Source organism: Halichoerus grypus, chromosome 6 (assembly GCF_964656455.1).
Source record: "Halichoerus grypus chromosome 6, mHalGry1.hap1.1, whole genome shotgun sequence".
In the NCBI taxonomy this organism is placed as follows: Eukaryota; Metazoa; Chordata; class Mammalia; order Carnivora; family Phocidae; genus Halichoerus; species Halichoerus grypus.
Genome location: NC_135717.1, coordinates 16,776,178 through 16,801,672, shown reverse-complemented (window position 1 = coordinate 16,801,672; position 25,495 = coordinate 16,776,178). Strand labels below are relative to the sequence as shown.

At 56.5% G+C, this 25,495-nt stretch overlaps 3 protein-coding genes and 1 long non-coding RNA gene across 12 annotated transcripts in view; 2 read left to right on the top strand and 2 right to left on the bottom strand.

Annotated features, from left to right (window-relative positions):
* ITGAL (integrin subunit alpha L) overlaps window positions 1-5,436 on the top strand; it is a 38,397-nt gene extending 32,961 nt beyond the window's left edge. For both annotated transcript variants that reach the window (XM_036074250.2, XM_036074249.2), the window contains exons 26-31: window positions 424-537; window positions 797-853; window positions 950-1,048; window positions 1,451-1,546; window positions 2,222-2,332; window positions 4,172-5,436. In XM_036074250.2, coding sequence (XP_035930143.1) covers window positions 424-537; window positions 797-853; window positions 950-1,048; window positions 1,451-1,546; window positions 2,222-2,332; window positions 4,172-4,345 — 651 coding nt within the window. In that variant the 3' untranslated portion in view covers window positions 4,346-5,436. The remainder of the gene's footprint in view (window positions 1-423; window positions 538-796; window positions 854-949; window positions 1,049-1,450; window positions 1,547-2,221; window positions 2,333-4,171) is intronic.
* A 4,223-nt stretch (window positions 5,437-9,659) lies between these two features.
* Window positions 9,660-12,115, bottom strand: ZNF768 (zinc finger protein 768). The gene is made up of 2 exons (XM_078074594.1): window positions 11,822-12,115; window positions 9,660-11,530 (listed from the first exon to the last, which is right to left on the bottom strand). Exons 1-2 carry the CDS (start codon window positions 11,907-11,909, stop codon window positions 9,960-9,962), a joined length of 1,659 nt encoding a protein of 552 aa, XP_077930720.1. The 5' UTR covers window positions 11,910-12,115; the 3' UTR covers window positions 9,660-9,959.
* A 6,341-nt stretch (window positions 12,116-18,456) lies between these two features.
* On the bottom strand, window positions 18,457-21,125 carry LOC118524187 (zinc finger protein 764). 2 transcript variants are annotated; one of them, XM_036074247.2, is made up of 3 exons: window positions 20,930-21,125; window positions 20,664-20,777; window positions 18,457-19,855 (listed from the first exon to the last, which is right to left on the bottom strand). In XM_036074247.2, the coding sequence occupies exons 1-3, from the start codon at window positions 21,123-21,125 to the stop codon at window positions 18,939-18,941; spliced, it is 1,227 nt and encodes a 408-aa protein (XP_035930140.2). In that variant the 3' UTR covers window positions 18,457-18,938. The 2 variants fall into 2 exon arrangements, with proteins under 2 accessions (XP_035930140.2, XP_077930721.1); XM_078074595.1 differs by having other exon boundaries at window positions 18,457-19,852.
* Window positions 20,059-23,913, top strand: LOC144382234 (uncharacterized). 7 transcript variants are annotated; one of them, XR_013448753.1, is made up of 3 exons: window positions 20,059-20,181; window positions 22,168-23,278; window positions 23,766-23,913. It is a non-coding gene; the product is annotated as an uncharacterized LOC144382234 (long non-coding RNA). The 7 variants fall into 7 exon arrangements; XR_013448755.1 differs by lacking the exon at window positions 20,059-20,181 and adding an exon at window positions 20,369-20,539; XR_013448750.1 differs by lacking the exon at window positions 20,059-20,181 and adding an exon at window positions 21,433-21,561.
* The last annotated feature ends 1,582 nt before the right edge of the window (window positions 23,914-25,495 follow it).

Here is a 25,495-nt window from a genome sequence, read left to right as displayed (position 1 = left end):
ATTCAGGCATCGATTTTTCTGGAGGCCTACTGTGTGCTACGTAGTGTGTCAGGCAGCAGGGAATTGCCAGGGAAAGAAGCCACAGGGGCTGCCGTCATGGAGCGTGCAGTCCGTGGACAGACAGACCCACGTCCTGCTGGGAACGGGGAGCGCTGTGGGAACACGTGGCGGGGTAGCCGCGCTCCCCTGGGGGCGTCAGCCGAACCATCAGAGATGATACTTGAGTGGTACCTTGCCGGGTGTGCGAGGGTCTGCCCCGAGGAGAAGGCAGAGGGGCATAGGTAGCCCGCGCTGGCCTGACGTCTCCCCCATGCGTCCCTCGGGCCTCAGCCAGTGAGGATTGCCTCTGGAGGGGTGGTTGGAGGGGCGGCTGGAGGGGCGGCTGGCATTTAGGGCTCTGCGGGCCCGCGTCCTCTGTCCTAGGTGAGGATTCAGCCTTCTGTCTATGACCACAACATGCCTGCCCTGGAGGCCTTGGTTGGAGTGCCGGGGCCTCACAGCGAGGGGCCCATCACACACAAGTGGAGTGTGCAGATGGTGAGTACTGCCCAGAGGGGGGACAGACACCCAGGTCGGTGGGAGTGAGCCCATAAAGGGGTACAGATGTGTGGGAAGGGAGTGAGGATGGATGCATCCTGCTGGGCTCAGTGATTTCTGAATCTGCCAAGAGCCAGTGGGAGTGAACTGGGATGCCCCAGATCCGGCGAGTGGGGAGGGAGGCCACGTTGTGGCCTTAAGGGGCCAGCGTCCTCTCTCTGCTCTGGACTAACCGAAGACCCCGTCTCATCATTCCTAGGAGCCTGCTGTGACCTGCCATCGTGAGGATCTCGAGAGGCTGCCCAGTGTGGCTGAGGTCCGGGCCCAGGGGCTCAGAAGTTGGGGTGGGGGCTGACAGAGTGCAGGTGGGAAGACAGGCCTCACTGACCCCTGCTCTCTTCCTTCTTGGCAGCCTTGTTTGCCCAGAGCCAAGTTCCACTGCCCACTTACCTTCAAGGAGGAGATCCTTGTCCAAGTGACCGGGACTGTGGAGCTGGTGGGAGAGATCGAGGTAGCACCTGCTGGCAACAGACGCAGGGGGTGGGGAGAGCCCGGGGGCTGAGCTGTGGGCTTCCCCACCAGATGGGCTTCCTGCGTTTTTCTCTAGTACCCGGATGCAAAGCCCTGATATTTCCACAGCGGCAGATGAAAGAGAACCACGATTTGCTTGAAATTTGCAGGGCTGTTTTCATGGGTCTATGGAGGGTTCTTCTGGGTTCTCTGCAGGAAAACTTTCCTGCCAGCCGTGGGACGTGGCCCATTAGGACGCTATGGTAGAGAACTCAGAAGCCGTGGTGCACCCCGCTGCGGCCCCTTCTCCTCGGCTTCTCCCCCTCAGTCGAGGTGGGGTGCAGAGGTCAGTGGGTTCTGCTCCTGTTCCCCTGGCCTGACGTCTCCCCCACCCCTCCCGCAGGCCCCCTCCATGTTCAGCCTATGCAGCTCCCTCTCCATCTCCTTCAACAGCAGCAAGCACTTCCACCTCTACGGCAGCAACGCCTCCCTGGCCCAGGTATGGCTTTGCCTCCTCAGAAGCTTCGGGAACAGAGGGCAGCAGAGGGCTCCGCGGAGCCCCAGGGCAGAGCTGGAAGAGCTGGACCCAGAAGCGGGAGGGCCCCGTGGGAGGTGTGGGCTGGGCCCAGAAGGAAGAGCTTCCCGGCGCTCAGAGCTGTGGGCCTTGGCGAAGGCCGTGCTGGATGCCGTGGGCACCCCGCCACCACTTGGCAAGCGGGCCCCACGGTCACCCATCTGAGACGTGTCAGGCAGAGATCAATTCGATGGCAGCTCAGCAAAGGGTACCCACCCCGTGCCCACTCTGAGCATGACGGGAAAGTGCTCGAAGCAGAGCGAGCAGCGAGTGTGGGGGCCCAGGCCACCCAGGCGGGAAGCTCGGAGCAGGGGAAGGGAAGCTGCACCTCAGCCAGATTCTGGAAGGTTTTGCATGCTGAGCTGAGATTCTGGCATTCCATGCTGGGCCCGAGGAAGCCATGTCAGGGCTTCCGATGGGTGGTGTGCACGTTTACCAGCTCGCTCGGGCGGCTGCATGGAGGTTCACTGGGGAGAGGCGTCGGGGCCAGCCTGGCGGTGTCGGGCTGCAGTCCCGACCAGAAACGCGGAGACCTCGCCATTCACAAGCATGCGGAGGTGGGAGAGCCTTCTCCTTACAGCCCCTTCTCTCCTCCTGCAGGTCATCATGAAGGTTGACATCGTCTACGAGAAGGAAATGCTCCACGTGTACGTGCTGAGCGGCATCGGGGGGCTCTTGCTGCTGCTGGTGATTTTCGCTGTCCTCTACAAGGTGGGGGCTGCTGGGAGCCACGCGCCTGCCTGAGACAACCAGGCTGGGAAAGGGGCTTCACGGGAGTCGGCGCGGAGAATGTCAGGATCAGGGAGCGTTAAAGCTAGAGGCGGCCTCAGCCTCCTCGCTCCTTCTACAGATAAGGCTGGTGCGGCCCAAAGAGCAAGGGAGACATCCCCCCCATCCCTCCACCAAGCACTGGCAGAGCCAGGACTGGGGACCTGGGGAAGGGGGCTGCGCCCACATCTCAAGGGCCGGGCCCTGGGACAGAGCGACATCCCACAGACATGGTCCCTGCCTTTGGGGGGCTCACAGTCTAATGGGGGAGACAGACGGGCGCACGCATGGTAAGGGCTGCACTCAAGGGCCTTTGTGCTGGAGCCTCGCTTAGGCTGGGGGAGTCCGGGAAGGCCTCCCGGGAGAGGAGGCATTTGAGTTGGGATTTGAAGGAGGAGTCGCCAGGTGAAGAATGCCAGAGGGCAGGTGTTCCATATGAAACCCTCAAAGAGTCCAGCAAAAGACAACGCAGAAAATCGGTTTCTTCCTGTTGCCCTCCCAGAGGGTTGTCGCTAACAACCACTCGGTTTCTGTTCTTCCAGGTTCTAATTTTGTTGTTTAAATATATGTATATGTGTGAGCATGAGAGAAACAAAGAGAAAAGTCAGTGTCTGTGTACACAGGTAGAAAACGTAAATGGGGGGCGCCTGGGGGGCTCAGTCGTTAAGCATCTGCCTTCGGCTCAGGTCGTGATCCCAAGGTCCTGGGATCGAGTCCCGCATCGGGCTCCCTGCTCTGCGGGAAGCCTGCTTCTCCCTCTCCCGCTCCCCCTGCTTGTGTTCCTGCTCTCGCTGTGTCTCTGTCAAATAAATAAAATCTTCAAAAAAAAAAAAAAAAGAGAGAGAAGAAAACGTAAATGGAAGGATACCATATAAACTGCTTGGGAGCTTGTATTTCCCGCCGGATATTCCATCTTGCTCTCTCCGTGTGAGCCCAGTCAGATGCACCTCTTATTCTTTAACCTGGCTGGTTTGCTGCTGTCTGGATGGCCCACCTTTTATTTAGACAAGATCCCCACGGATAAGCATTTAGATTGTTTGTAATTTCTACCTATTTTTTTAAAGATTATTTATTTATTTATTTGATCGAGAGAGGAGAGAGAGAGAGAGAGAGAGAGCAGAGCAAGGGAGAACACAAGCGGGGGGAGGGGCAGAGGGAGAGGGAGAAGCAGACTCCCCACTGAGCAGGGACCCCCCCCACTTGGGGCTCGATCCCAGGACCCCCGGGATCATGACCTGAGCCAGAGGCAGATGCTTAACCCACTGAGCCACCCACGCGCCCCTAATTGCCACCTATTTTAAACAGTGACCAAAAATGGCTCTTAGCTCCCACATATTTGCACACTTGTCCTACTCTGAGCATGACGGGAAAGGGTAGGGGCTTCTTTAGAATTAATTCCTGGAGCTGGAATGGCTAAGCCAAAGAATATATACGTTTTGGAAAAAAAAAAGAATACGTATGTTCTGAGCTTTCAGCAGAGAGTACGTGGCCCATACGAAGCACCATGTAAGCGCAGGCTATCGCTGTTAGTATTCCCGGATATTGTCAAACCGCCCACCCCAAATATTGGTCCGTGACATTTTGATGAGCCTGAGGAATAAACTGTTAAACATACAGCTTTTCAACATACTGCCAGGAAGCTCGCCCCGTCCCTGGAGCGGATACCACGCACCCGTGGCGCGCACGACTCATTACCATGAAGGGTGCTTTGATGTTTTGCCGAGGCCAATTGGTCCAGAGTGTTCCGTGGACTTTCCTCACTCCAGTTTTGTCTTCCTGCAGTTTGGCTTCTTCAAACGGAACCTGAAGGAGAAGATGGAGGCCACTGCAGAAGCTTCCAATGGAATCCCTAGAGAAGACTCGGAGAAGCCAGTGTCCCAGGAAGAGGCTGGGGACCCGGGCTGCCTGGAACCCCTCCACGAGGAGGAGGCCCAGGATGGGGACGGCAAAGACTGAGGCCCCGGCCTGACGCAGAGGGCCCACGACTGGACTCGGGATGCCGGCTGGCCCTCGGCCTCTACCTGTGTCTCGCTGTGTGTCTTCGGGCAAGTCACTGCCCCCACCTGGGCCTCCGTGTCGCTGTCTGGAACATGGCGCTCACTCCTGCCTGCCTGCTCTGCGGGCTCATGGTGAGGGCCCCTGAGGGATGGGCGGGCAGGCCACAGAGGGGAGGCCTTGTCATGGTCAGCTGGCTCTGGCTGGCCCCGGTCCTTCTTAGTATCCTCCCCTGGAAGACAATATGTGATCTAAACCTGGAAAAACTGTCATATCAGGACGTAGTGACTCTCTCGGCCCTCACACCCACCTGCCCTTGGATGTCCCCAGAGGCCTCAGACTCCCAGAACCTTGCCCTTCACTCTCTCCTGCCCGGAGTCCTGTCAGCTTTCCATCTGCTGCCGGAGAGCAAACCTGATCCATGTCACTGCTTTGCTCTGGGGCTGGAGCCCAAGTTCCTGAACATGCCTTCCAGAATCTGCAGAATATCCTTAACATGCCAGTGCAAATTTGGGCCCCTGTTGCCTTCCTGGCCTCCTCCAGAGACTCCCCACCTCCCTTCCTGAGCTCCAGTTACACCAGCCTTCCTCACGAGCCAAGCTCCTTCCTGTCTCACTGCCTTCACCCAGACTGCTCCCTCTGCCTGGAACATTCCTGCACTCTCCTTCATTGCGTGGATCATGTTTGCTACTTAATGCTCATCTCTCAAATCCAGCCATGGACTCCATGGGGGTAGGGACCGTACCAGTCATGTTCACCTTGGTAACATCACAGAGCCAGGCACACAATTTCACCGAACTAGGGAGGGTGCCAGTGGGAAGATGGAGAAAACGTTTGGGTGGGCCCATGGCATCTCCACCCTTCAAGCCTCAGTCTTTCCCTGGGCTCTGGCCTCCTTGCTCCACAGCCCCCACGGGGACGCCCCACGCCCCACCGTGGCCCCCACCGGGAGGCTGTGAGCTCAAGGCGCCCATCGTGTCTGTCCACCCGGCTCCCAGCACCAAACACAGTGCCTGCCAATGTTTACCCAATAAATGTGAAAATCCGTCCAATTTTGTGATGTTTTTATGCTGGTGCCCCATTCTGGCCTGGCTCAATTAAATGAACATTTCCTTTTCAACCCTTTCTCTAAGTGGGACACAAACAGCTCTTCTCTTTTTTCTTTTCTTTCTTTTTTCTTTTTCTTTTTTGTTATGACAACCCTCAGAGACTGACCTGCATAAGGCATTGACAATTCATTAAGGTGTGAGAATAGACCCTCCCTGGCCTTTTTCTAAAAAAACAATTGGTGGGGCTTGATCCCGAGGCCCCCACCTTTAGGAGGGACAGAGGGGCTCCTCGCTGCTGCCCTCTTGTGGTCAGTAGGACCCTGGGGGGGATGGGGGAGAGGGGGCAGAATATGGAGTAATTTTCAGTCCAGCTCTCTGGGTCCAGCACTGGGAGCTGAGAAGCAACATTCGGTCTCCCAAGCAGTGACCTTTGAGGGCTCCCTTCTGCTTACAGGGTGTAAGCGAACATTCTCGAGCCTGGTACACAAGACCCAGAACAGTATTTCAAAGCCTGCCAGCCTCTTCCACCTCCTCAACCCCCTTCTGGTCCAGCACCCAAGGAACCATGGGGCTGGCTCATAAGAAAGACCTCAGGAAGGAAGAAGTGAGGCCCATTTTCCCAGAGAGGGGGAAAAAATGTTCTAATGGTCAGAAATACCACAGAAATGCTAAAAGTGCATGAAGTTATCTGTAGGTCTCGTGAAGCCCATCAGCTTCTATGGATTCACGCAGTATTTCTTTTTTTTTTTTTTTAAGATTTTATTTATTTATTTGACAGAGAGAGACAGCGAGAGAGGGAACACAAGCAGGGGGAGTGGGAGAGGGAGAAGCAGGCTTCCTGCCAAGGAGAGAGCCCGATGCGGGGCTCGATCCCAGGACCCTGGGATCATGCCCTGAGCCGAAGGCAGCCGCTTAACCAACTGAGCCACCCAGGCGCCCCTCACGCAGTATTTCTTGAGAGTTCTGTGTCAGGGCCCGCTCTGTGCCCCGAGGGCACGGTGATGAACATGACAGACAAGTCCCTGCCCCCAGGAAGCATCACCCCAGTGGGAAAACAGAGTGAAAAGGTAGAAATATGATTCCACGTGGCGGAGGGGTTGTGAAGAAGATAAAGCAGGATAGCAGGCTGGAGAGTGATGGGGAGGGTCCTCTTACATCGCTGATGCTCTGTGACACACACACACCCAAAAAGTGAACATTTTCATCAGGGTTGGGAGCAAAATAGCACAGAAAATCTGGGAGGTTCATTTCAGGAACAGACCTGCCCAGGAATCTATATCCCCGCTCCCTTAAGAGCCCCCGTCCTCAATTACCCACATGCCCTTCCCCGCCCGTGTCTTTGCAAATGCTGTTCCCTTTGCCAGCCCGTCCAATTCCAGCCCCTTTCTACCCTTTAAAATCTTCCTACTTCAAAGCACTCTCAAGCTTTTCTCATCCCCTCAGTTCCTAGACAAAATGACCCATTTCATCTTCACTTTATACCCCTTCAGTACACATAACACGGTGTGGGCTCCTCCCTCAAGACTGGGAGGTTCTAGAAGGCAGGATTCAGTCTTTGCTCACTTGTGTTACCAACACTGACCCCTCCCCAGGGCTGGCAACAAAGAAGACGTTCAATAAGTGTTTGATTCAGTGGCCTTCACATGTTTAGGGCTCAGGACCTCTTTATACTCTTAAAAATTAAAGATCCCCAGAGTTTTTGTTTATATGGGTTATATCTATTGGTGTTTGTCCAATTAGAAATTCAAATGGAGAAAAATTTAAAACATATGGACACCCAAGTCCACATCGCCCACAAGCTGTCCGAATGATGACCTATGTTCTCACAGGCCATGTAGCCTCTGGAAAACACCGTCCTCGTGGCACAAAGTGAAAAAGTAACACCTTAGTATCATTGGGAAAATAGTCAAAACCAGGCAGGTTTGAGTCCAGGCTCTGCTGCTTCGCAGCTGTGCCAGGTGGGGCCATTACTTACCTTCTCTGGGACTCATTTCTTCATCTGTAAAATGGGAATGATAACTGTATATCCCTCAGAGCTATTGTGAACATGATATAACACTTGCAAGTGGTCTAGAACTTTTGGGAGCACATGTGTGCTTGATAAAGGTGGGGAGTAGAAATCGTTTAGTTGTGCGATGCCTGGGTGGCTCGGTTGTTGAGTGTCTGCCTTTGGTTCGGGTCGTGGTCCCAGGGTCCTGGGATCGAGTCCCACATCGGGCTCCCTGCTCAGTGGGGAGTCTGCTTCTCCCTCTGCCTGCTGTTCCCTCTGCTTGTGCTCGCTCTCTCTCTCTCTCTCACAGATAAATAAATAAAATCTTTTTTTTTAAATGGTTTAGTTGTGGAGCACCTGGCTGGCTCAGTCGGTGGAGCAGGCGACTCTTGATCTCGGGGTCATGAGTTCAATCTCCACGTTGGGTGGAAAGATGACTTTTTAAAAAAATGGTTTAGCTGTGCAGGACGATGTGGTCAAAGCGGCATGCTGGACTGCAAAAGACCTGGCACTGGAGTCCTAGTTCTTTGTGGTGACCTTGAGAAAGATGCATGCCCCTCCTGGGCTGCTTTGCCCCACCTGGGATCTGAGGGAACCTCAGGAGCTGTTGTGTGGAAGAGAGGGGTGGCGGCCGAGCAGCTGAGGCCCCCCTCACTTGACCTGCTTTAAATGCTAAGGTTCATAGGGCGCCTGAGTGGCTCAGTTGGTTAAGTGACTGCCTTCGGCTCAGGTCATGATCCTGGAGTCCCGGGATCGAGTCCCGCATCGGGCTCCCTGCTCGGCAGGGGGTCTGCTTCTCCCTCTGCCCCTCCCCCCTCTCATGTGCTCTCTCTCTCTCATTCTCTCTGTCTCAAATAAATAAATAAAATCTTTTAAAAAAAAAATAAATAAATAAATGCTAAGGTTCATAAGTAGCATGCAGGCTCCTTTATCAATTAAGCACCACAAGCACCGTGCCCAGGGCCCCCCGGCTTTCAATGGCCTACAGACATGTTTGGGAGCTGAAAAAAAAACAACTCCAAAGTACAAAAATTAAGTTGTATAATTGAAATAAGTGTTAAAGTAAATGTCTACAAATGTAATATGTCAGGTAGTCAAATGCAGTTCTAGTTAACATCTGTAGTTACATATATGAACTATATGAAATATGGAGTATTTTAATATTTGAAATTATGTGTGGTAGGGTATCTGTACAAAAATGTGCATAAAGTTTACAAAGGTTTTTAAAAGACCAAGAGATTTTACTTGAAAAATAATGTCAATAAGGTCAAGGCAGGCCACACCCCAGGATCCCACAGACTCACCGCTAACACTGACTCTCCATTCTTTCCTGAGAGCCCCGTATTAGGAGGGCTGAGGCTCAGATAGGAAAGAAAAGTAGGATAAAGGCAGGGTGGGAGCAGGGTGATCCCAATAGGCCCAGGGGTCCTAAAAAAGAGGCAGAGGTGTGGCAAATCAGGCCCAGCCTGGTGGGTTGGTCTTAAAGGCTAGAGTTGTTTAATCCTCTCACTGGGTCCCCTATGTGCCCCCTACAGGTGGGGTCGGGACTGCAGGCACTCTCTGTGGTTCTGGGCACTCCAGTCTGCACAAAGTGATGGCCAGAGGTTCCGGCTGGGGAGGGGAGAGGAGGATGGCACGGCTAGACGCAGGGAGCCAGAAAGAGATGGAACACAGGCTCTACGCCTGGCTATGAGAACAGGGTCTGTTCTCTGGCCCAAGGACAGACCCTCTGTGTTTGGTAGAAGGGATAACCCACAAAGTCGAAGGCTTTCTCACCCCTCCCACACTGGGCTCCCTGTGTGTTTGTGCAGCATTCAAAGCATGAGACAAGACTTGGGGATATATGGGCAGCTCACGTCTCCTGAGCATCAGATTATAAGATTCCAGGGAAACTTGGAACATAAAAGCGCTTCCCAGACGGGCCCCTACGGCTTCACTGGCTCCGTGTACTTATCACTGAGTGTTTCCCGCTGCCCGGGGCACTGCCCATGCACACATTTTAAGGACAAGTCTCTTTTGCCACATAAAGGTTTTTATTGAACTCAAATTCAGGGGCTCCAAAGCCTGAGGAAGACAAGGGAGGCTGGGGTTTGCGCTGAGGCCCAAGCCCCACCCCAGGGCCCACTCCCCACCCCACCTACCCTCACCCCTTCCTGACTCAAGGAGGGTCTCAGTAGCTACCAATCTAAGCTACCCCACTCTAATTAAGTAACCCTCCCCCCTCCCCCCACCCCCGCCCAGCGCTTTGCCAAGCCAGGCACCCACCGAGGGGCACGCTGCCGCCCAGGCCAGCTCTCTGCCGACCTCTCTCCTGGATCTCTCCCAGAACCTCCCACTGCCTGCCTGGCCTCTCTCCAACCCCTCTTCGGAGCCCATTTCCCGTAAGTCTCCAGGGCCCGTAACTTCCGGCACCCCGGCCCTAGACTCCTCCAGCCGCCCCCCGGCTTTCCCACTATGCCCCCTAAAGGTTTCTCTCCAGCCCCCTGGCCCCTTCTCTCGCACCCACCGCCTCCCCCGCCCCGGGCGGGGCCCCAGGTCAGCGCCGGCCGGCCGCGTGGGTCCGCTGGTGGCGGATGAGGTCGGAGCTCTGCGAGAAGGCCTTGCCGCAGTCGTCGCACTTGTAGGGCCGCTCGCCGCTGTGCACCCGATGATGCTGCAGCAGCGTGGACGAGCGGCAGAAGCCCTTGCCGCACACGGCGCACCGGTAGGGCCGCTCGCCCGTGTGCGAGCGCTGGTGCTGAATCAGCGTGGACGAGCGGTTGAAGGTCTTGCCGCAGTCGGGGCAGCTGTAGGTGCGGCCCGGCAGGTGCGTGCGGGCGTGGATGGCCAGCACCGAGCTCTGGCCGAAGCGCTTGCCGCACTCCGGGCACTTGAAGGGCTTCTCGCGGGCGTGGCTGCGGGCGTGCGGGATGAGGGCCGAGCGCTGCGAGAAGCTCTTGCCGCAGATGCCGCAGCTGAAGGGCCTCTGGCCGGTGTGCACGCGCTGGTGACTGCGCAGGGACGAGTTCTGGCTGTAGCACTTGCCGCACTCGGGGCAGCTGTAGGGCCGCTCGTGGCTGTGCGTGCGCTGGTGCCGCAGGAGGTAGGAGCTGTCGCCGAAGGCCTTGCCGCAGTGCGGGCACTTGTAGGGCTTCTGACCAGAGTGGGTGCGCTGGTGGCGAAGCAGGTAAGAGCTGTCGGCGAAGGCCTTGCCACAACGGGGACACTTGTAGGGCCGCTCGCCCGTGTGGGTGCGCTGGTGTTTGATGAGGTCAGAGCTCTGGGAGAAGGCCTTGCTACACACCTCACATTTATAGGGCTTCTCACCCGTATGGATGCGCTGGTGCTGGATCAGGGTGGAGCCCCGCCCAAAGCTCTTCCCGCAGATGCCGCAGATATTAGGCCGAGGGCCCTGCCCCCCCCTGGCCCGGCCACCCCGCCTGCCTGGCCCCCGAAGGGCCCCCGTCAGGCCCAGGGGATTCTGGAGCATCTCAAACTGGGGTGTGGCCAGCAGGGCCCCTGTGGGCATCTCAAAAGGTGGCCCTAGGGGCAGGCCCCCTGTGGGCTGCTCCCCAAACCCCTGGGTGAAGGAGTCCAAGGGGTGGACTCCCAAGGGGATGCTCAAGGGATTCTTTTCCTCAGGATTGAGAAGCATCTCTGCACCTTCCTGAAATTTGGAACTTTGAGCTTCAAATTCAGGGCTTTGGGTTTTGAACTCAGGATTCTGGGCCTCATATCCCGGGCTCTGGGATTCATACCCAGGGCTCTGGGGTCCATACCCAGGGCTCTTGGGTTCATACCCAGGGCTCCGGGGTTCATATCCAGGGCTCTTGGGGTCATACCCAGGGCTTTGGGGCTCATACCTAGGACTTTGGGGTTCAAACTCAGGGCTCTCTGATTCAGGGCTTCTGGGTGCAAATTCAGGGCTTGGGGGCACAAACCCAGGGCTTCGGGACTCAAAACCTGGGCTTTCAGGCTCAAACCTGGGGCTCTGGGGTTCAAACTCGGGGCTTTGTGGCTCAAACCCAGGGCTCTGGGGTTCAAGCCCAAAGGGTATCTCTTCGACCTCATAGTCCCCAGTGCCTTCTTGTTGAGACATTTCTTCTTCCTCATTCTCACTCATGTTGCCTGCAGGATCAGAGAATTACAGAAAACCCAGATTGTGCGGGGCCTGGAAGGTCATTTGGTCCCACCACTAGTTGCCACAAACCTCTCCCTCCTCCTCCAGCAGGGTCGCTGGCCCTGGAGCAGGTGCTGAAATTCCCACCTCCCCCTCCGCCGACCCGGGACTTCCAGTCCCCGCCCCCGCCTCCTCCAAGTCCCAGGTGTCCCAACCCCCCGCTCTCTTCCCCTCCCACGGCCCACAGCCCCCTCTCCCGCTCCCGGGCACGCTCCTCAGAGAGACGCTCCCTCCCTCACCTTTGAGGGACCCTTCGGGGCTCCCCAGTTCGTCAGGACTTTGCACATCCCCGGGCTCAAGGCCCCACGGCGACGCCTCCCGTTCCATCCCCGCCGGCTCCCAGTACGGCGGCGGCGGCGATGGCGGACGATCCTGCGACCAGGCCTGAGTACCCTGAGACCCGGGCCCTCGCCGCCCGCCTGCTCAGCGCCGCCCAGGGGACCCGGCGGCCCAGACCGGGCCCCTGAGGCCGGACGTCTTGACCCCGGGCCTCTCTGGCCGGCCGGGCCCCTCCCCTACCCGCGGCCCCGCCCCCACCCACAAGGTCTCGCCTTGCCCTGGGGCCCTCCAAGGCCCCCGTGCGTCGTGGCCTCGGAGGCGAGGGTCTTCACGACTCGCCCTGCCGCCCCCGGACGCCGCTCCCCGCCCGCGACCCCGCCGTCTGGCCCCCCAGCCCGGGCTGGGCTGCGGCTGTCCGACCCCCTCCCCCCTCCCCCCTGCACAGGAAGTGTCCGTCCGCGGCCAGTTTCCCCCGCTGGCTAGCGCCACGGCCTCTCTAGGAGCGGCTGGAGGTGGAAACTCGTTGGCATTAACCCTGGGCTGGATGGCCCCGGCTTTGAGGTGGGGGATGACAGGGAGCCCTGGAGCCGGCAGGAAACCTGGGGTAGTTTGTGTGCTATGTCCTAGGTCTCCGTCCGTCCAGGAGCCTATCTATCCGTCACCCGGGCCCTGCGTCCGTCAGTGCCTGTGGCCAAGGGCGAGGCGACAAGCGAGACCAAGGTCAGCGAGAAGGAGCGACGCTTCCCGGCGCCAGCGGGGGCGGCGTCTAGCTCCCTTCCCCTCCCGGGCCTTGGGGTCAGCTTCGGCCGCGCCTCGGGAACCTAGACGGACCCCACCCCCAGCCTTGAGCTCCTGAGTCTGGGGCTCCCACCCCCCCAACCCGAACCCTACTCCTCCGCACCGGCGCGCCCACCCTCACTCCTCCTGGCCCCCTCCCTTCTCTGCTCCTCCTAATCTCCACCCTACCCACTCGGGGAGGGCTAGGATCGTTGCCAAGGAAACAGCCCCGCCTCCGGTTTCCAGAGGCACCGCCCCTACCTCCCAAGGAGTACAGCGATTGGCTGGGGGAGCTTGCGCTCCCATCGTCCCGCCTCCTCCCACTACACCAACTGCTAGGCGTTAATGGTCGCCAGGGAACGCGAGGCACCTTTCTGATTGGCTGGAGGGGGCAGGCCGGTTCCACCTACCCCAGCGGTCAGAAGTGCCTGCGGGAGGGCTGAGAGGGAGGTGCCTGGCGTCTCCCTTCCCGTCCCCGGGCTGGTGCTTTCAGAACTTTTCCCGCCCCCACTTACCTTTCATTATGTCTTATCTCTCTGAAGAAAGCCAAGGGATCTGGAGACAGACAACCTTCCCTACTCCCCCCCACGCCACCCCACCCCGGTCTCCCGCATACTTCCTTTCCCAGCACTTTCCTTTCTCCCACAGGTTCCTGGTGCTGAAGGGGCCAGTTGGCCGATCCTCCCGCAGAGAGGAGGCTGCTTTCTTTTCTATCACCTGCCTATCCCTTCCACCTTCCCCGAAGTGGGAGCCTTAGTCCCTGGTTCCTGGGTTTTCTCACAGAGAGGCAGGGATCCTATGGGAGTTACTTCCAGGTGAGGGTGGCGGAGTTCAGAAGTAGAGAACCATCGGGCCATTAAGGGAGCTAAGAACTCTCCGGTCCTGTCTGACTTGGACAGAAGCTTGTAGAAGGGAACCTAAGAAACACTGCCCTTGGTGCAGCTTTGAATCAAGGGAAAAGTGATTCTGGAAAGACAATTCTTGTCCCCTTTTTTACCCTTGCTGCTGAAAGTATTTTGGTAGCGTTCTTGACAATTGATGAGCCAAATTCTCCCTGTGTGAGTGATGCAGGAGCCATGATTGTGTTTTCTCGTTGCCTTCTCAGACAAATGAAGGGAAGAAACTGGTTTAGGAGGAAAGATGGCATCTTCCATTCTCCTGAAAAGAGATGAGAACAAGAATCTGGAGAATTGCAAGCAGTAAAAGCCTAGAGACAACAGAGGCTTACAAATAGAATCACGATTATCTCCCTACAAATAAAGCAGGAGCACGTTTCTCCCCTGCAGAGGAACAGCTTCCCCAGCTCCATGCCTGTCTCCCACCCCACTGTCGGTCTGTCCTAAAACCTTCTGTGAAGAATGGCTCACCCAGTCCAGCACTAGATGGCCCACACGGGCAGGACACCCTACAAGTGCACTGACTATGGAAGGAGCTGGCCCTGGAGCACCCCCTGGTCATTCCCAAAGCACTCACACAAATGAGAAACGAACGTCTCCTTCATGAGACACTTTTCTCTGACCTCCAACCTGCTTACCCACCAGAAAACGTACACAGGAGAGCAGCGGTTCCCTGCAAAGTGTGTGGCGAGGCGTCCAGCCCCAGCTCCGACCCGGTCCCATTGCCTGCAGCACTCTCCACAAGCCCCACATGTAGCAGAAGTCAGGGCAGGGCTGCAAGCTGCTTTGGCACCCGCATGGACACCCATGAGGATCCCTGGGGTCCTGGGATCGAGCACCCACATGGACATTCAGTCTTCCTAGTACCTAGAGTAAAGGAGTAGCTGACTTCCAGGCAGCCTCCTCCAGCACCAGGCCTATCCATGCAATGGGCCTGAGAAACAACCAGCCTGTCTGCCACTCACCCATAGCAGTGAGAGGCTCTAAGCACAGGGAATCCTCTGATGTGGGTTCCAGCTTGACCCGGCACCAACTGATCCAAGGCAAGAGTCCACTGACCTTATTCTACCACTGTGTCCTGGTGAGGAAGAGCTGGGTTTGTGTCCTGAGTTGGGCGGCCACTTTGTCCATAGGATCGTTCCCGGTGGGTGGCAGCGCTGGGGCAGAGGTATTCGGTGTGCAACACTTATGGTCCAGCCAACTTGGCCAGCATTGAGCAAAGGCCCTCAGCGTGAGGGGGACTCCTGCGTGAACTGCTCTTTCCCTGCATGCAACGGACAGATGCTACGAGACACGTCCCTGTATATTCAAGAAGATTTGAGGTACCCGCAAGAGCTCAGCCATGGCACAGGCCCCTTTGGGAAGAACAAAGAAAATGGGAGTCTTTGTCATCCTCTGACCTCAAGCATTTGCGAAACTAAAAGCAGCTAGAAAGTAACATTTTGTTCAGAGCATCATTACCAGGTGTGAGAGTCCATCCCTGGAGATTCTGATTCAATAGTCCAGAGATAAAGCCCAGGGAGCTGGCTACATTTTAAAGTTACTGAATGGGATTGTGTGGCAGAAAGGCCTTACTTTGTTTGTTTGTTTGTTTTAAAGATTTTATTTATTTATTTGACAGAGAGAGACACAGTGAGAGAGGGAACACAAGCAGGGGGAGTGGGAGAGGGAGAAGCAGGCTTCCTGCCGAGCAGGGAGCCTGATGTGGGGCTTAATCCCAGGACCCTGGGATCATGACCTGAGCCGAAGGCAGACGCTTAACGACTGAGCCACCCAGGTGCCCCAGAAAGGCCCTACTTTGAAAAATACTTGCCTAGGGGCGCCTGGGTGGCTCAGTTGGTTAAGCATCTGTCTTCAGCTCAGGTCATGATCCTGGGGTCCTGGGATCGAGCCCCACATTGGGCTCCCTGCTCAGTGGGGAGTCTGCTTCTCCTTCTCCCTCTGCCCCTCCCCACCCTGCTTATGCTCGCTTTCTCTCTAATAAATAAAATCTTTAAAAAAGGGGGAAAAAAAGAAAGAAAAATAGTGGCCTACAGCAGGTTTTTGCTTCTTTGGGTCATAAACATCTTTGCACATCCCATTCCTAGAGACACACACATAAACAAACATTCAAAAATGTTTAGGGGTCTTGGGGCGCCTGGGTGGTTCAGTCGGTTAAGCATCTGCCTTTGGGGGGTGCCTGGGTGGCTCAGTCAGTTAGGTGTCTGCCTTCAGCTCAGGTCATGATCCCGGGGTCCTGGGATTAAGCCCCACATAGGGCTCCCTGCTCAACAGGAAGCCTGCTTCTCCCTCTCCCACTCCCCCTGCTTGTGTTCCCTCTCTCGCTGTGTCTCTGTCAAATAAATAAGTAAAATTTTCAAAAAAAAAGTATCTGATTCGGCTCAGTTCCTGATCTCAGGGTCCTAGGATGGAGTCCACATTCCCTGTGGGGCTTCCTGCTCAGTGGGGAGCCTGCTTCTCCTTACTCCCCTGCCACACACCCCCCTTGTGCTCTCTCTCTCAAATAAATAAATTTTAAAAATCTTCTAAAAAAATGTTTAGGGGTCTTTAAAAGCTCAAGTCGGCACTTGTCCTTATTTTACATGGCTTGGACAAGTTAGGAATGGGTCATGTGGTCATGACTTTGACCTTTCACTCTGGCCATTTGGATGGGGCTCATTTTGTCTGGTTCAGACAAGCATTTCTCCTGATGTACCAAGAAAGCCCTAGGAAAACCCTCTTCCTGGCTTAAAGTGCTTTGGGGTCTAAACCTTAAAGACCTATGGTAGCAGAGAGAGAAAAGGGAGCCCCATCTCCGGTGGCAGTATCCATGCCAAGAAATGAGGAGCTGAGAACGGAGTGAGGCTAAGGCTTAAGCATTTCGTGACATTCAAAAATCGATTAAATGACAGAAAGTTGGGTCGTGAGGGCAGGGAGCAGAGGAGCTGGGTCTGGTTTTGGGGCCCTAAGCAAGCCTTGCAAACTTCAAAGCACTCGGAGAAAGTAGTAATTATGGTACCTTTAATTGGCAAGCTGAGGGCAGGATCCAGATCTGACTTTGAATCTGAGCTGACAACTGGTATTGCAGGCTGGACTTTCCCCGGGCAGCGCTGAGGGTGAGGCAAGGGAAGGGTTGTACACTGGCTTCTCTTTAGGGAATTAAAAGCTGGTACAAAGGTAGGTCCTGCTGTCAAGGTGCCTCTTTTCACTGCTCGTCCCCTTTGTGACAAGATGGCACCTGAGCCAACCCTCCCAGTAAAGTTTAGCGTAAGCCAGGTGCTGGTGGGGTCAGATCTGAAGATTAAATTGATATCAATTCAGTTGATTATTTCACCTGAACAGTGTCTTTCCCCCCAGATTTTCTACCTCTTCCTTTAGAAGTTTCTCTAGGTTGACAAATCTGGTTTCTTCCTAAGGTAGGCCAGACAGGACATGGGGCAGATTTGGGTGAAGAAGGCGGGTGCGCACAGACCGGCAGAAGACACAAGCCCCTGCTATTACTCCTTGAGGCGAAGGTGAAGGAGGCAGGAATGGGTCTGCCCGTGGCTGGCGGCGGCGTCACTGGGACAAGGCTGGACTCTGACCACAGGGGAACTGGGTGGCTGATGGATAATGGAGTCATAAGCGACACGGCTTGGGAATACAGATGAGCAGTTCCCTTGGCTACTAACCCCAAATGTTCTTGGCCTTGTCCCTCTTTGTTCATGATGAGAGGTACTTGAGAAGAGGCAAGCTTGGCTTCTGTTTGCCCTGGAACTCTCATCTCAGGCTGGTTTCTCCCTTGCCTTGCTTTGCTGTGTGGCTGTCCTATCATCTTGTAACTGGGCCTCACTGACACTGGGTTGCTCTGTCCCTAGTCCAGGTCATTGCTTGGGAGCTGTCGTAGGGAGGGAGCAGATTGCTCCAGAACCCTGGCTGAGACACGGGCAAGGAACTCAGGTGTGGTGTGGTAAAGACAGCAGTAAACCAAGAACCCTGGAGGCTCACTCACTCTGTATGTGACCTTGGATGGGTCGTTTGGCCTTCCCCAGTCTGAGTCCCCAAATGCAAAAGGATAGAAAAGCTAAGATCTCTTCCAGGTCAAAAATGTGATGAGGCCCTCCTGGCTGGCTGGCTGGTGGCTAAGGCCCGAGCAGTAGGGCTCTCCCAGGGAGGCTCAAGGAGGACTGGAGGGCACACTCAGAGCCTTCCTCTTCAAAACCAGGAACTGCCAGTTAGCCAAGAGGCCTATCGTGGTGTGGCAGAGATACCTCTCGGTTTGGGGCAAAATACAGAGTCCCGACAGCCTCTTCCTGACTGGGCTGACCTTTCCAAGCTACATGGACAAGGTCCAAGCTGATGGACAAGACAGTACTTTGTAAACCAGAGAACGTGATACAAGCAGACATCTGAAATAAAGCCTGCTTGTCCTTCTCTTCTGCCCTCTCACACGGGTGCTGTCAACCTGAATCTCTGGATCAGGACAACATGAATGTGGGGCGCCTGGGTGGCTCAGAAGGTTAGGTGTCTGCCTTTGGCTCAGGTCATGATCCCAGGGTCCTAGGATTGAGCCCCACATTGGGCTCCCTGCTTCTCCCTCTCCCTCTACTGTTCCCCCTGCTTCTGCTCTCTCGCTGTCTCTGTCAAATAAATAAATGAAATCTTAAAAAAATAAATAAAAAATAAAATAGAACATGAATGCTATCCACCAGTCTGCAAACTCAAATGACTACAGGAGCCCAACGGGTCACGTAAACAAGGGGAAAATGCCCGATGGAGAGGGCCTGCTGTACTGGGGACACGGACAAGCGAGGACGAGGGCCAGCTAACGCTGGTGGCAAGCCGGGAAGGGCTGGTGGGCAGGCTGAACAGCTGCCCTGCGCTTCCTGCCACCTGTTCCTTTGTGGGAGCTCGGGTCGAGTTGCCAAATCCCTGAATTTTTCAAAAGAGGCCAGAAACCTGAATTTTTGTGTGAAATATCCTTTTAAGTCTTAACCATGATTTGTAACATTTTTAAATGCTGGTTGGACCAAAAATAATTTGTAAAAGGTTGCCACGAGCCAGATTCAGTACAAGGCCGTCAGTTTTTAACTCCTGCAGTAAAGACAACCGATACAACGAATTTCCCTTCTACCTCAATCCTCTTAACGTGTCTAAGTGGAGAAACTAGCTTTTCTTCCCCACAGCGGAGGTCTCGTGCAGGTGCTTACCTCAGCCCTAACGGAGCAGAGGGGGCTTCTAGAGTCTGGGACAGTAGGGAGCAAGGTGTCAGCAGATCAAGCTCGTGAAGGCCTAAGATAAGAGGGTCCTCATCCCCCAGGTCCACCTCTTGCCTGGAATTGTGTGACCTCCCTGGAGCTGCCACAGAGGTTCGGGCCCCTGAGCCCAACCTGGGCCTCAGGCAATGTCTAGATCTTCACCCTTTGCCTTGACATCTTTAGGACCATCACCCACACTCCTGGAATATTTCTGGGTAGTGCTGGAAGCCCACAGGTGGGTCCCGGTCCCCTTGGCCAGGGGCCAGAGGCACAGGCAATGCACGGGCACCCCGGCCCCTGTGCCCCCCGGCACCAGGCCTGTGGACCCACTGGTGCTTGGCCATGGCTGACTTCTGGCCAAAGCACCTGCCGCACTGAGGACAGGGGTAGGGGCGTTCGCCGCTGTGGGTACGCCGATGGGCTGCCATTTCGGAGCTCTGTCGGAAACAGCGCCCACAGTCTGGGCACGGGTAGGGCTTCTCGCCCGTGTGGGTGCGTATGTGGCGCCGAAGGTCCGACGCGTGGGCAAAGGCGCGGCCACAGTCCGGGCAGGGGAAGGGCGTCTCGCCACTGTGGACCCGCTGGTGCTGGTAGAGGGCCGAGCTCTGGCTAAAGCAGCGGCCGCAGTCCGCACAGCCGTACGGCTTCTCGCCCGTGTGCACCCGCAGGTGAGTGGTGAGGGCAGAGCGCTGCGTGAAGGCGCGACCACAGTCCAGGCAGCGGTGCGGCCGCTCCCCGCGGTGGATGGCCCGGTGCTTGCTCAGAGAGGACGCCTGGCTGAAGCCCTTACCGCAGTCGGGGCACCGGAAGGGCTTCTGGCCCGTGTGCGTGTACAGGTGCTCCGCCAGCGTGGAACGCCAGGCAAAACTCTTCCCGCACACGTAGCAACCATGACGCTGGTCGGCTCTCGGGACAGGGGGATGCGCACAGAGCGGGGGGCGACCCCGGCGCGGGGCCTTGGACGGCTGCTCCGAGCTGTCAGGGAGGCCGGCAGAAGCGTGCGTTGGAGCCTTGGGCCCAGGAGGCCGAGCTTCCACAGAAAGGCTCTTCTCCGGGGCCTCAGTCCCTCCTCTTTGTCTCTCCTCCTCCTTGTTTCTGGAATCTGCTGGGAGGTAAGGGGAGAGCTTAGACCCTCGCTCACCCTGGTTCTTATGGCCAAACCCCCAATGGTGACAGAGACGCCTTTTAGATACAGCCACCTCTGGACCCCCTGCGGCCTCTGGGACTCAGCTCGGTTCAGGCAGGGAAGCTCGGAGGGACACATTCTCCTGAACTGCCGAGGACAGAAAAGACACCAAGACAAAGAAGGAAGGAAGGAAGGGAACACCGCGCGTTCTATCTCAGAGCTGGGGAAATGGGGGCGGAGGGGACATTGTTGCTGGATCCCGGAGGAGGAGAGGATTCTCAGGACACTCCAGGCAGCAGGAACAGGTTCGTGCAAGGGAGGCAGGACCGCGGCCCGCACTGCCAAGCTCACGGAAGGGGGTGCGGTGCAAGGATCAACTGGAGGAAGGAAACAAACAGTGGCACCCACACGAGAGAGGAGACGGCCACAAACACGGAACAAAAAGACAGGAAGCTAAAACACAAGAGGAGGCCGCGAAGCTAGAGTGTAGGAAAGCGGCAGGAGGGACGATGTGAAGCTCGAGAGCTCTGAGACCAACAGGATGTGAGGGGCACAGAGCCGCCGGAGAGGCAGCTACGCAAGGCCCCGCAGCCCAGCAGAGCCCGGGCCACCCTCGCAGCCCCTTTGTGGGCTGAAGCCCGCGGCGAGGCACGGGCCGGCATGGTAACCCCAGCGGGGCAAGCAACCCGGGGAGGGAAACGAGGAGCAGGGAAGGTGCTGGCAGAGGGGCAGCCGGGTGGCCCAGGCCCAGAGGCGGTCCCGGGAGACGCAGTCCCCAATACTTCACCTGCGTCTGCTTCTGTCAGACACTCTCCCACCTCCGGATCCCGGGCAGCCGGGCCCCACAGGTCGGCCTCTTCCTCCACCCAGGAGATGAGAGCTGGCTTGGCGCCTCGGAACCCTGGGGGAGGAGAACGCAAACCCCGCGCTGCCGGGAGGCCGCCCCCCGCCGTCCCGCCTTCCCGGACCTCGGGGCTCCCACTGCCGAGGCCGGCCCGGGAGGCTGGGCGGGGCGGGCGGGGAGGTGGCCCGGGCGAGCCGGCGGGGCCTCACCGAGCGCGCCCAGGTGGCCGTAGGTCTCCCGCATCACGTCCCGGTACAGGGCCCTCTGCGCGGGCCGCAGACAGCCCCACTCCTCGGGGGAGAAGTACACGGCCACGTCCGCGAAGCTCACGGCGCCCGGCCCCCTCCGCTCGCGCCCGGCGCCGTCCGGTTCCCACGCGGGCAGCGGGGCCGGAGGCGGCGCCATGGCAAGGGCCCGGCCGGGGTCCGCGGTCCCGAAGGCCGCGAGCGCAGCAGCCCGCCCCTCGAGGGCCCACCGGGGTGGCCAGGCACCAAGAGCCGCGAGCGGAAGGGACACCGAGCATCAGAAAGAAATGGCGGCAACGCGCCGCGCGAACGTTGCTCCTACGCCACCGTGCCCAGATGACGCCTCCCCCGGGGTCTCCGGGTGGCTTTGTCCCCGAGCCCTCAGCCAAAATGGCCGCGACGGCTACAAGTGCGGGAGGGGGCGGCGGGCCTCCCCTGCCCCGCGAGGTGCCCGCGCCCGCCGCGCTGGGACGCGCAGCCGCAGCCCCGCCCGGGCTTGGAGGCGGGACGGGCGCGGCGGAGGGTGCGGGCTGACCCGTCGGCCAGCTCTGCCCTCGTGAACTCCACGCTACTCTTCGTCGCCGGGCCGTTCATAAGTGGGTTCCTGGGTTTCGGCCCGTCACTGGGTGACAGCGCACTTTCCCCAGTGTGGAGAGGAGAAAAATGTAGTGGGTAAAAGAGAAGCTTCTCTACTGGGAGCTTCTTCGAGCCTGAAGTTCTGGGAGCTTCTATTTCAGGAGATCGTGGGGGCGGCTGGGAGGGGGGGTAGGGTAAGGTCTGTAAAAGTCGGAAGGACCCACTTTCTGCAACCTTACTTTCTTACTTTCTCCGCACATGCCCTGCAGGAGGCCTCTCGAACATCTGTTTACCTCTAGCTCAAGCCTGGCTCCTAAGCTCCTGATCACAGAGCCACCTGCCCCCTTGCCCCTGCACGCATTCCCACTAGAACTTCGCACTAGGCATGGCTCCAACTGAACTCATCATCCCTTTCTTCCCGCAGCCTGCTCCTCCTGGGGTCTTTAGAAGCAAACGCACCCACTCTCCCTATCATTTCTACCTCCAGCCTCCTTCTCTCACTCCACACATTTATTGACGGCTTACTCTGCGTCCCCACATGCCTTCATAAATACCCTACCCTAAAAAGACTTGATAATTTTCCTTTGGCCGGCTAAATCACTGCATTTCACACCTCCCTTCACCAGGTCTGGGGGCTAGTCTGGAGCTTCTCTCTGCTTGCCTCCTTCCAGAGGTCTTCCTGAGGCTTCTGCCTAACCACCTTGTATCTGGTGGATGCTTCTCCCCGACACCAGAGGAGCTGGGCAAGTAGAGGTGATCAAAGCAGAAAGGGGAAAGGAAAAGATGAAAAGCCTGGAAAAAGGTAAGAATGCAGATTTGCCCAGGGACTTGACTGAGCCCTAGCTACTCCTAGCCTCTGGCCCCTGAAGGACACAAGAAAACAAATTTTTTTTTCAGTAAGAGTAATGGCGTTTTATCATCTGTCAGTGCCCACCCCTCACGGTGATGCCTCTCACACGTAGGCCTGGAAGAGCTCTGGGTAGTGCTGGAAACTCACAGAGGGGTCTGGACACTCCTGAGGAAGAGCCCAGGGCAGAGCTCACACCTGTGTGTCAGCCCTTGAGGTCCACGGCACCAGGCTGGCACTGGGGTCTACTGGTGGGCCTCTGGCTGAAGCACCTTCCACACTGGGGACAGGGATAGGACAGCTTGCCTGTGAGAGTCAGCAGGTAGCACGAGAGGTGCAGCTGTGGCAGAAACAGGTGCCACACTACGTGCAGGCAAAGGGCCACTCTCCAGAATGCACTGAGTCAGGTGAAACGTCATGGCAAAGCGTGCCTGTACTTGGGGCAGGGTGCTGTGTGAGTTCCGGGCACGGAGGCTGGGTGTGGAGTTGGGGCTTGGGAAAGGCCTGTCTACCTGGGGTGCTTTGACCACAGGCTCAGAGACCAAGCTAGTGTCTCTGACCCCAGGGGCTCACGACAACTCCCTGGTAGACTCCTTCTGCTGGCTTCTTCCAAACGTATCATTTTTCTGAGTGGCTGTTTTGAAACAAAGCAGATTCAAAACTTAATTTTTGCCCTGTTCAGTCAAACTCTACTCAATGTTTAGGTGACAGAATCAACTTTCACAACCTCAGATGGGTGCCTAGCCCCTGGAAGCACCCACCTAGATTGTGTTGACCAATTGAGGGGGTCACGGCAAGTCAGGGACATTCCCACTTCAGGACCAACCCAAAGAGACACCCTCAACCAGAGAAACAGCTGTTACAAGTTACAGGCACCTAGAGACAGAAAGGTGAGCTGCTTCCATCCTAAACTTTAATTCACACATTGCCACTGACCTAGAGTTTGGATGATTTGTACAGTGTGACCTGATCTTGGGATCCATGGATGCCTCAATTAAGTGAAAAAGAGAAGGTCAAGATTCTAGTCTCCAGTGGGTATCATAAATTCAGGCCAGCAAAAAGTTAGTAAGGAACATGTAGATGGTGTTTCTTTCTTTCTTTTTTTAAAGATTTTATTTATTTATTTGAGAGAGAGAGAGCATGAGCGGGGTGGGGGGAGAGGCAGATGGAGAGGGAGAGGCAGACTCCCCGCTGAGCAAGTAGCCCAATGCAGGACTCGATCCCAGGATGCTGGGATCATGACCGGAGCCGAAGGCAGACGCTTAACCGACTGGGCCACCCAGGCGTCCCTAGATGGTGTTTCTTGTTCAACAAAACATTTTCCCTTCCAGCTGGACCTGGAACATTACCCCCACTTCTCATCTTTCTTTCTCTCAGGCATCCACCTGGGGATCCTGAGCATCTGCCCTCCACAGCTGGGCCATCTTTTCTACCCAGGAGATGAGAGCTGGTTTGGGCTCTGGAATCTTGGAGAAGAACGCTAATCACTCAATAAACAATTCTTCGTTCATTCATTTGATGAAAACATATTGGGCATTGTTTGTGTGGCAGGCATTGTTCTAGATGTTCTAGGTGTTGGGAGACATTGGTGAACCAAGATAAGGTTCCTACGCTAAGTTTACACTAAGCTCTAAGTTTACACTAAGGGAGAAAGCCACCTCTGAGCTCTGGGGGCAAAGGTGCAGAGACCTTCAGGCAGTTAGAGAGCTAGACAAAGAGCTGCAGCTGAGACTTCCTGCTTGGGGCAGAAGAGCTCCAGGAGGAACTTCTTAGAGACCGCATTTGAGAAGGGCATTGAAAGACGTTAGATTAGGCTCATTTAAGCCAGATGTGTGTCCAGGGCTCCCTGCTCAGCAGGAAGCCTGCTTTTCCCTCTCCCACTCCCCCTGCTTCTGTTCCCTCTCTCTGTGTGTCTCTCTCTGTCAAATAAATAAATAAAATCTTTAAAAAAGAAAAAACAAAAAAAAACCAACCCAAAGATTCCTTGTAGCTGGAGCCAGTGGGATCATTCGCCTGTAGGGAGAGACTGGGTTTGAATTGGAGGTTAGCAAGCTTTCACACTGTGGTACACAGGTTCTGAACTTGTTGCAGAAGTCCTGGGGAACCACGGAAGAGCCTGGCCAAAGAGGCTCCGCTGTAAATTCCAGTTGGGCCGATCTGGCGGGGGTCACGGGAAACGAAGTCATCTGAGGGCAGGAGTGGGGATGAGTCTGGGGCACTCAGACCTGCGCATCCCACCCGCCCCCTTCCCTTTTCAGAGATCCGGGTTGGCTATCGGTCTCCCGCGTCAGATCTAGGCATATGGGCCTCGGCGGGCACCTCAGCACCGAGCCGGGAGCAGAGCCAGGGACCCAAACGCCCCTCCCCACCAGCATCCCTGCACCAGGGAGGGGACGCCCAGCATTCGGCCTCCAGGGAGCTAGATTCTTCCGGGCCTAGGCGGCCGGCCAGTAGCCTCGGGTGGGGCCGCTGTGGGACAGCTAGAAACGGCCGGTTACGCGAACTCGGTGGTTCCACGACCAAGAAAATGAAGGCGCCCTCAGAAAAGATGGTGGCATTCCAGTGTTTTTCAGTTTTAGAGAAGCATTTAACAGCGTCACTACGGGTCTGGTATTGATGACCTGGTTTATTCCTCTCTCGAGCTGTCCTCTGCTGTTCCGCAAGCCGCCTTGGGAAGCGCCTCTTGCCCACAGTTAAGATGGCCGCGGCCGCTTCGGCGTCCGTGCTCAGGTGCGGCGGGGGGAAAGGGAGGGGGCTCGGGTGCGTGAGCGCAGGCGGCTGTTAGGGGTCCGAGAGAGGGGGCAAGGGGCCAGGACTCGGGGCTCTCGGCCTGGCGACTCCCTCCCAGTCCCCTTCAGAACGCCCACTCAGTGACCTGGTCTTCAAAGAACATTTCTTTTTGGCAAGCTAGTTCATTTCTCAACTTTTTTACGTTTACAAGGTACAGAATAATACTCTGTGACGTCTCCTCCCCCACCCTTTTCTTCTATTATGAGTTTCTAGAACACGCCTCCAGATACAGCCTGTCTGCCTATCTGCTATCTCCATACATTTGCTAGCTCTTTAACCGAGGACGCTAGACCGAATGCTTCTGAATGCCTTAGAGT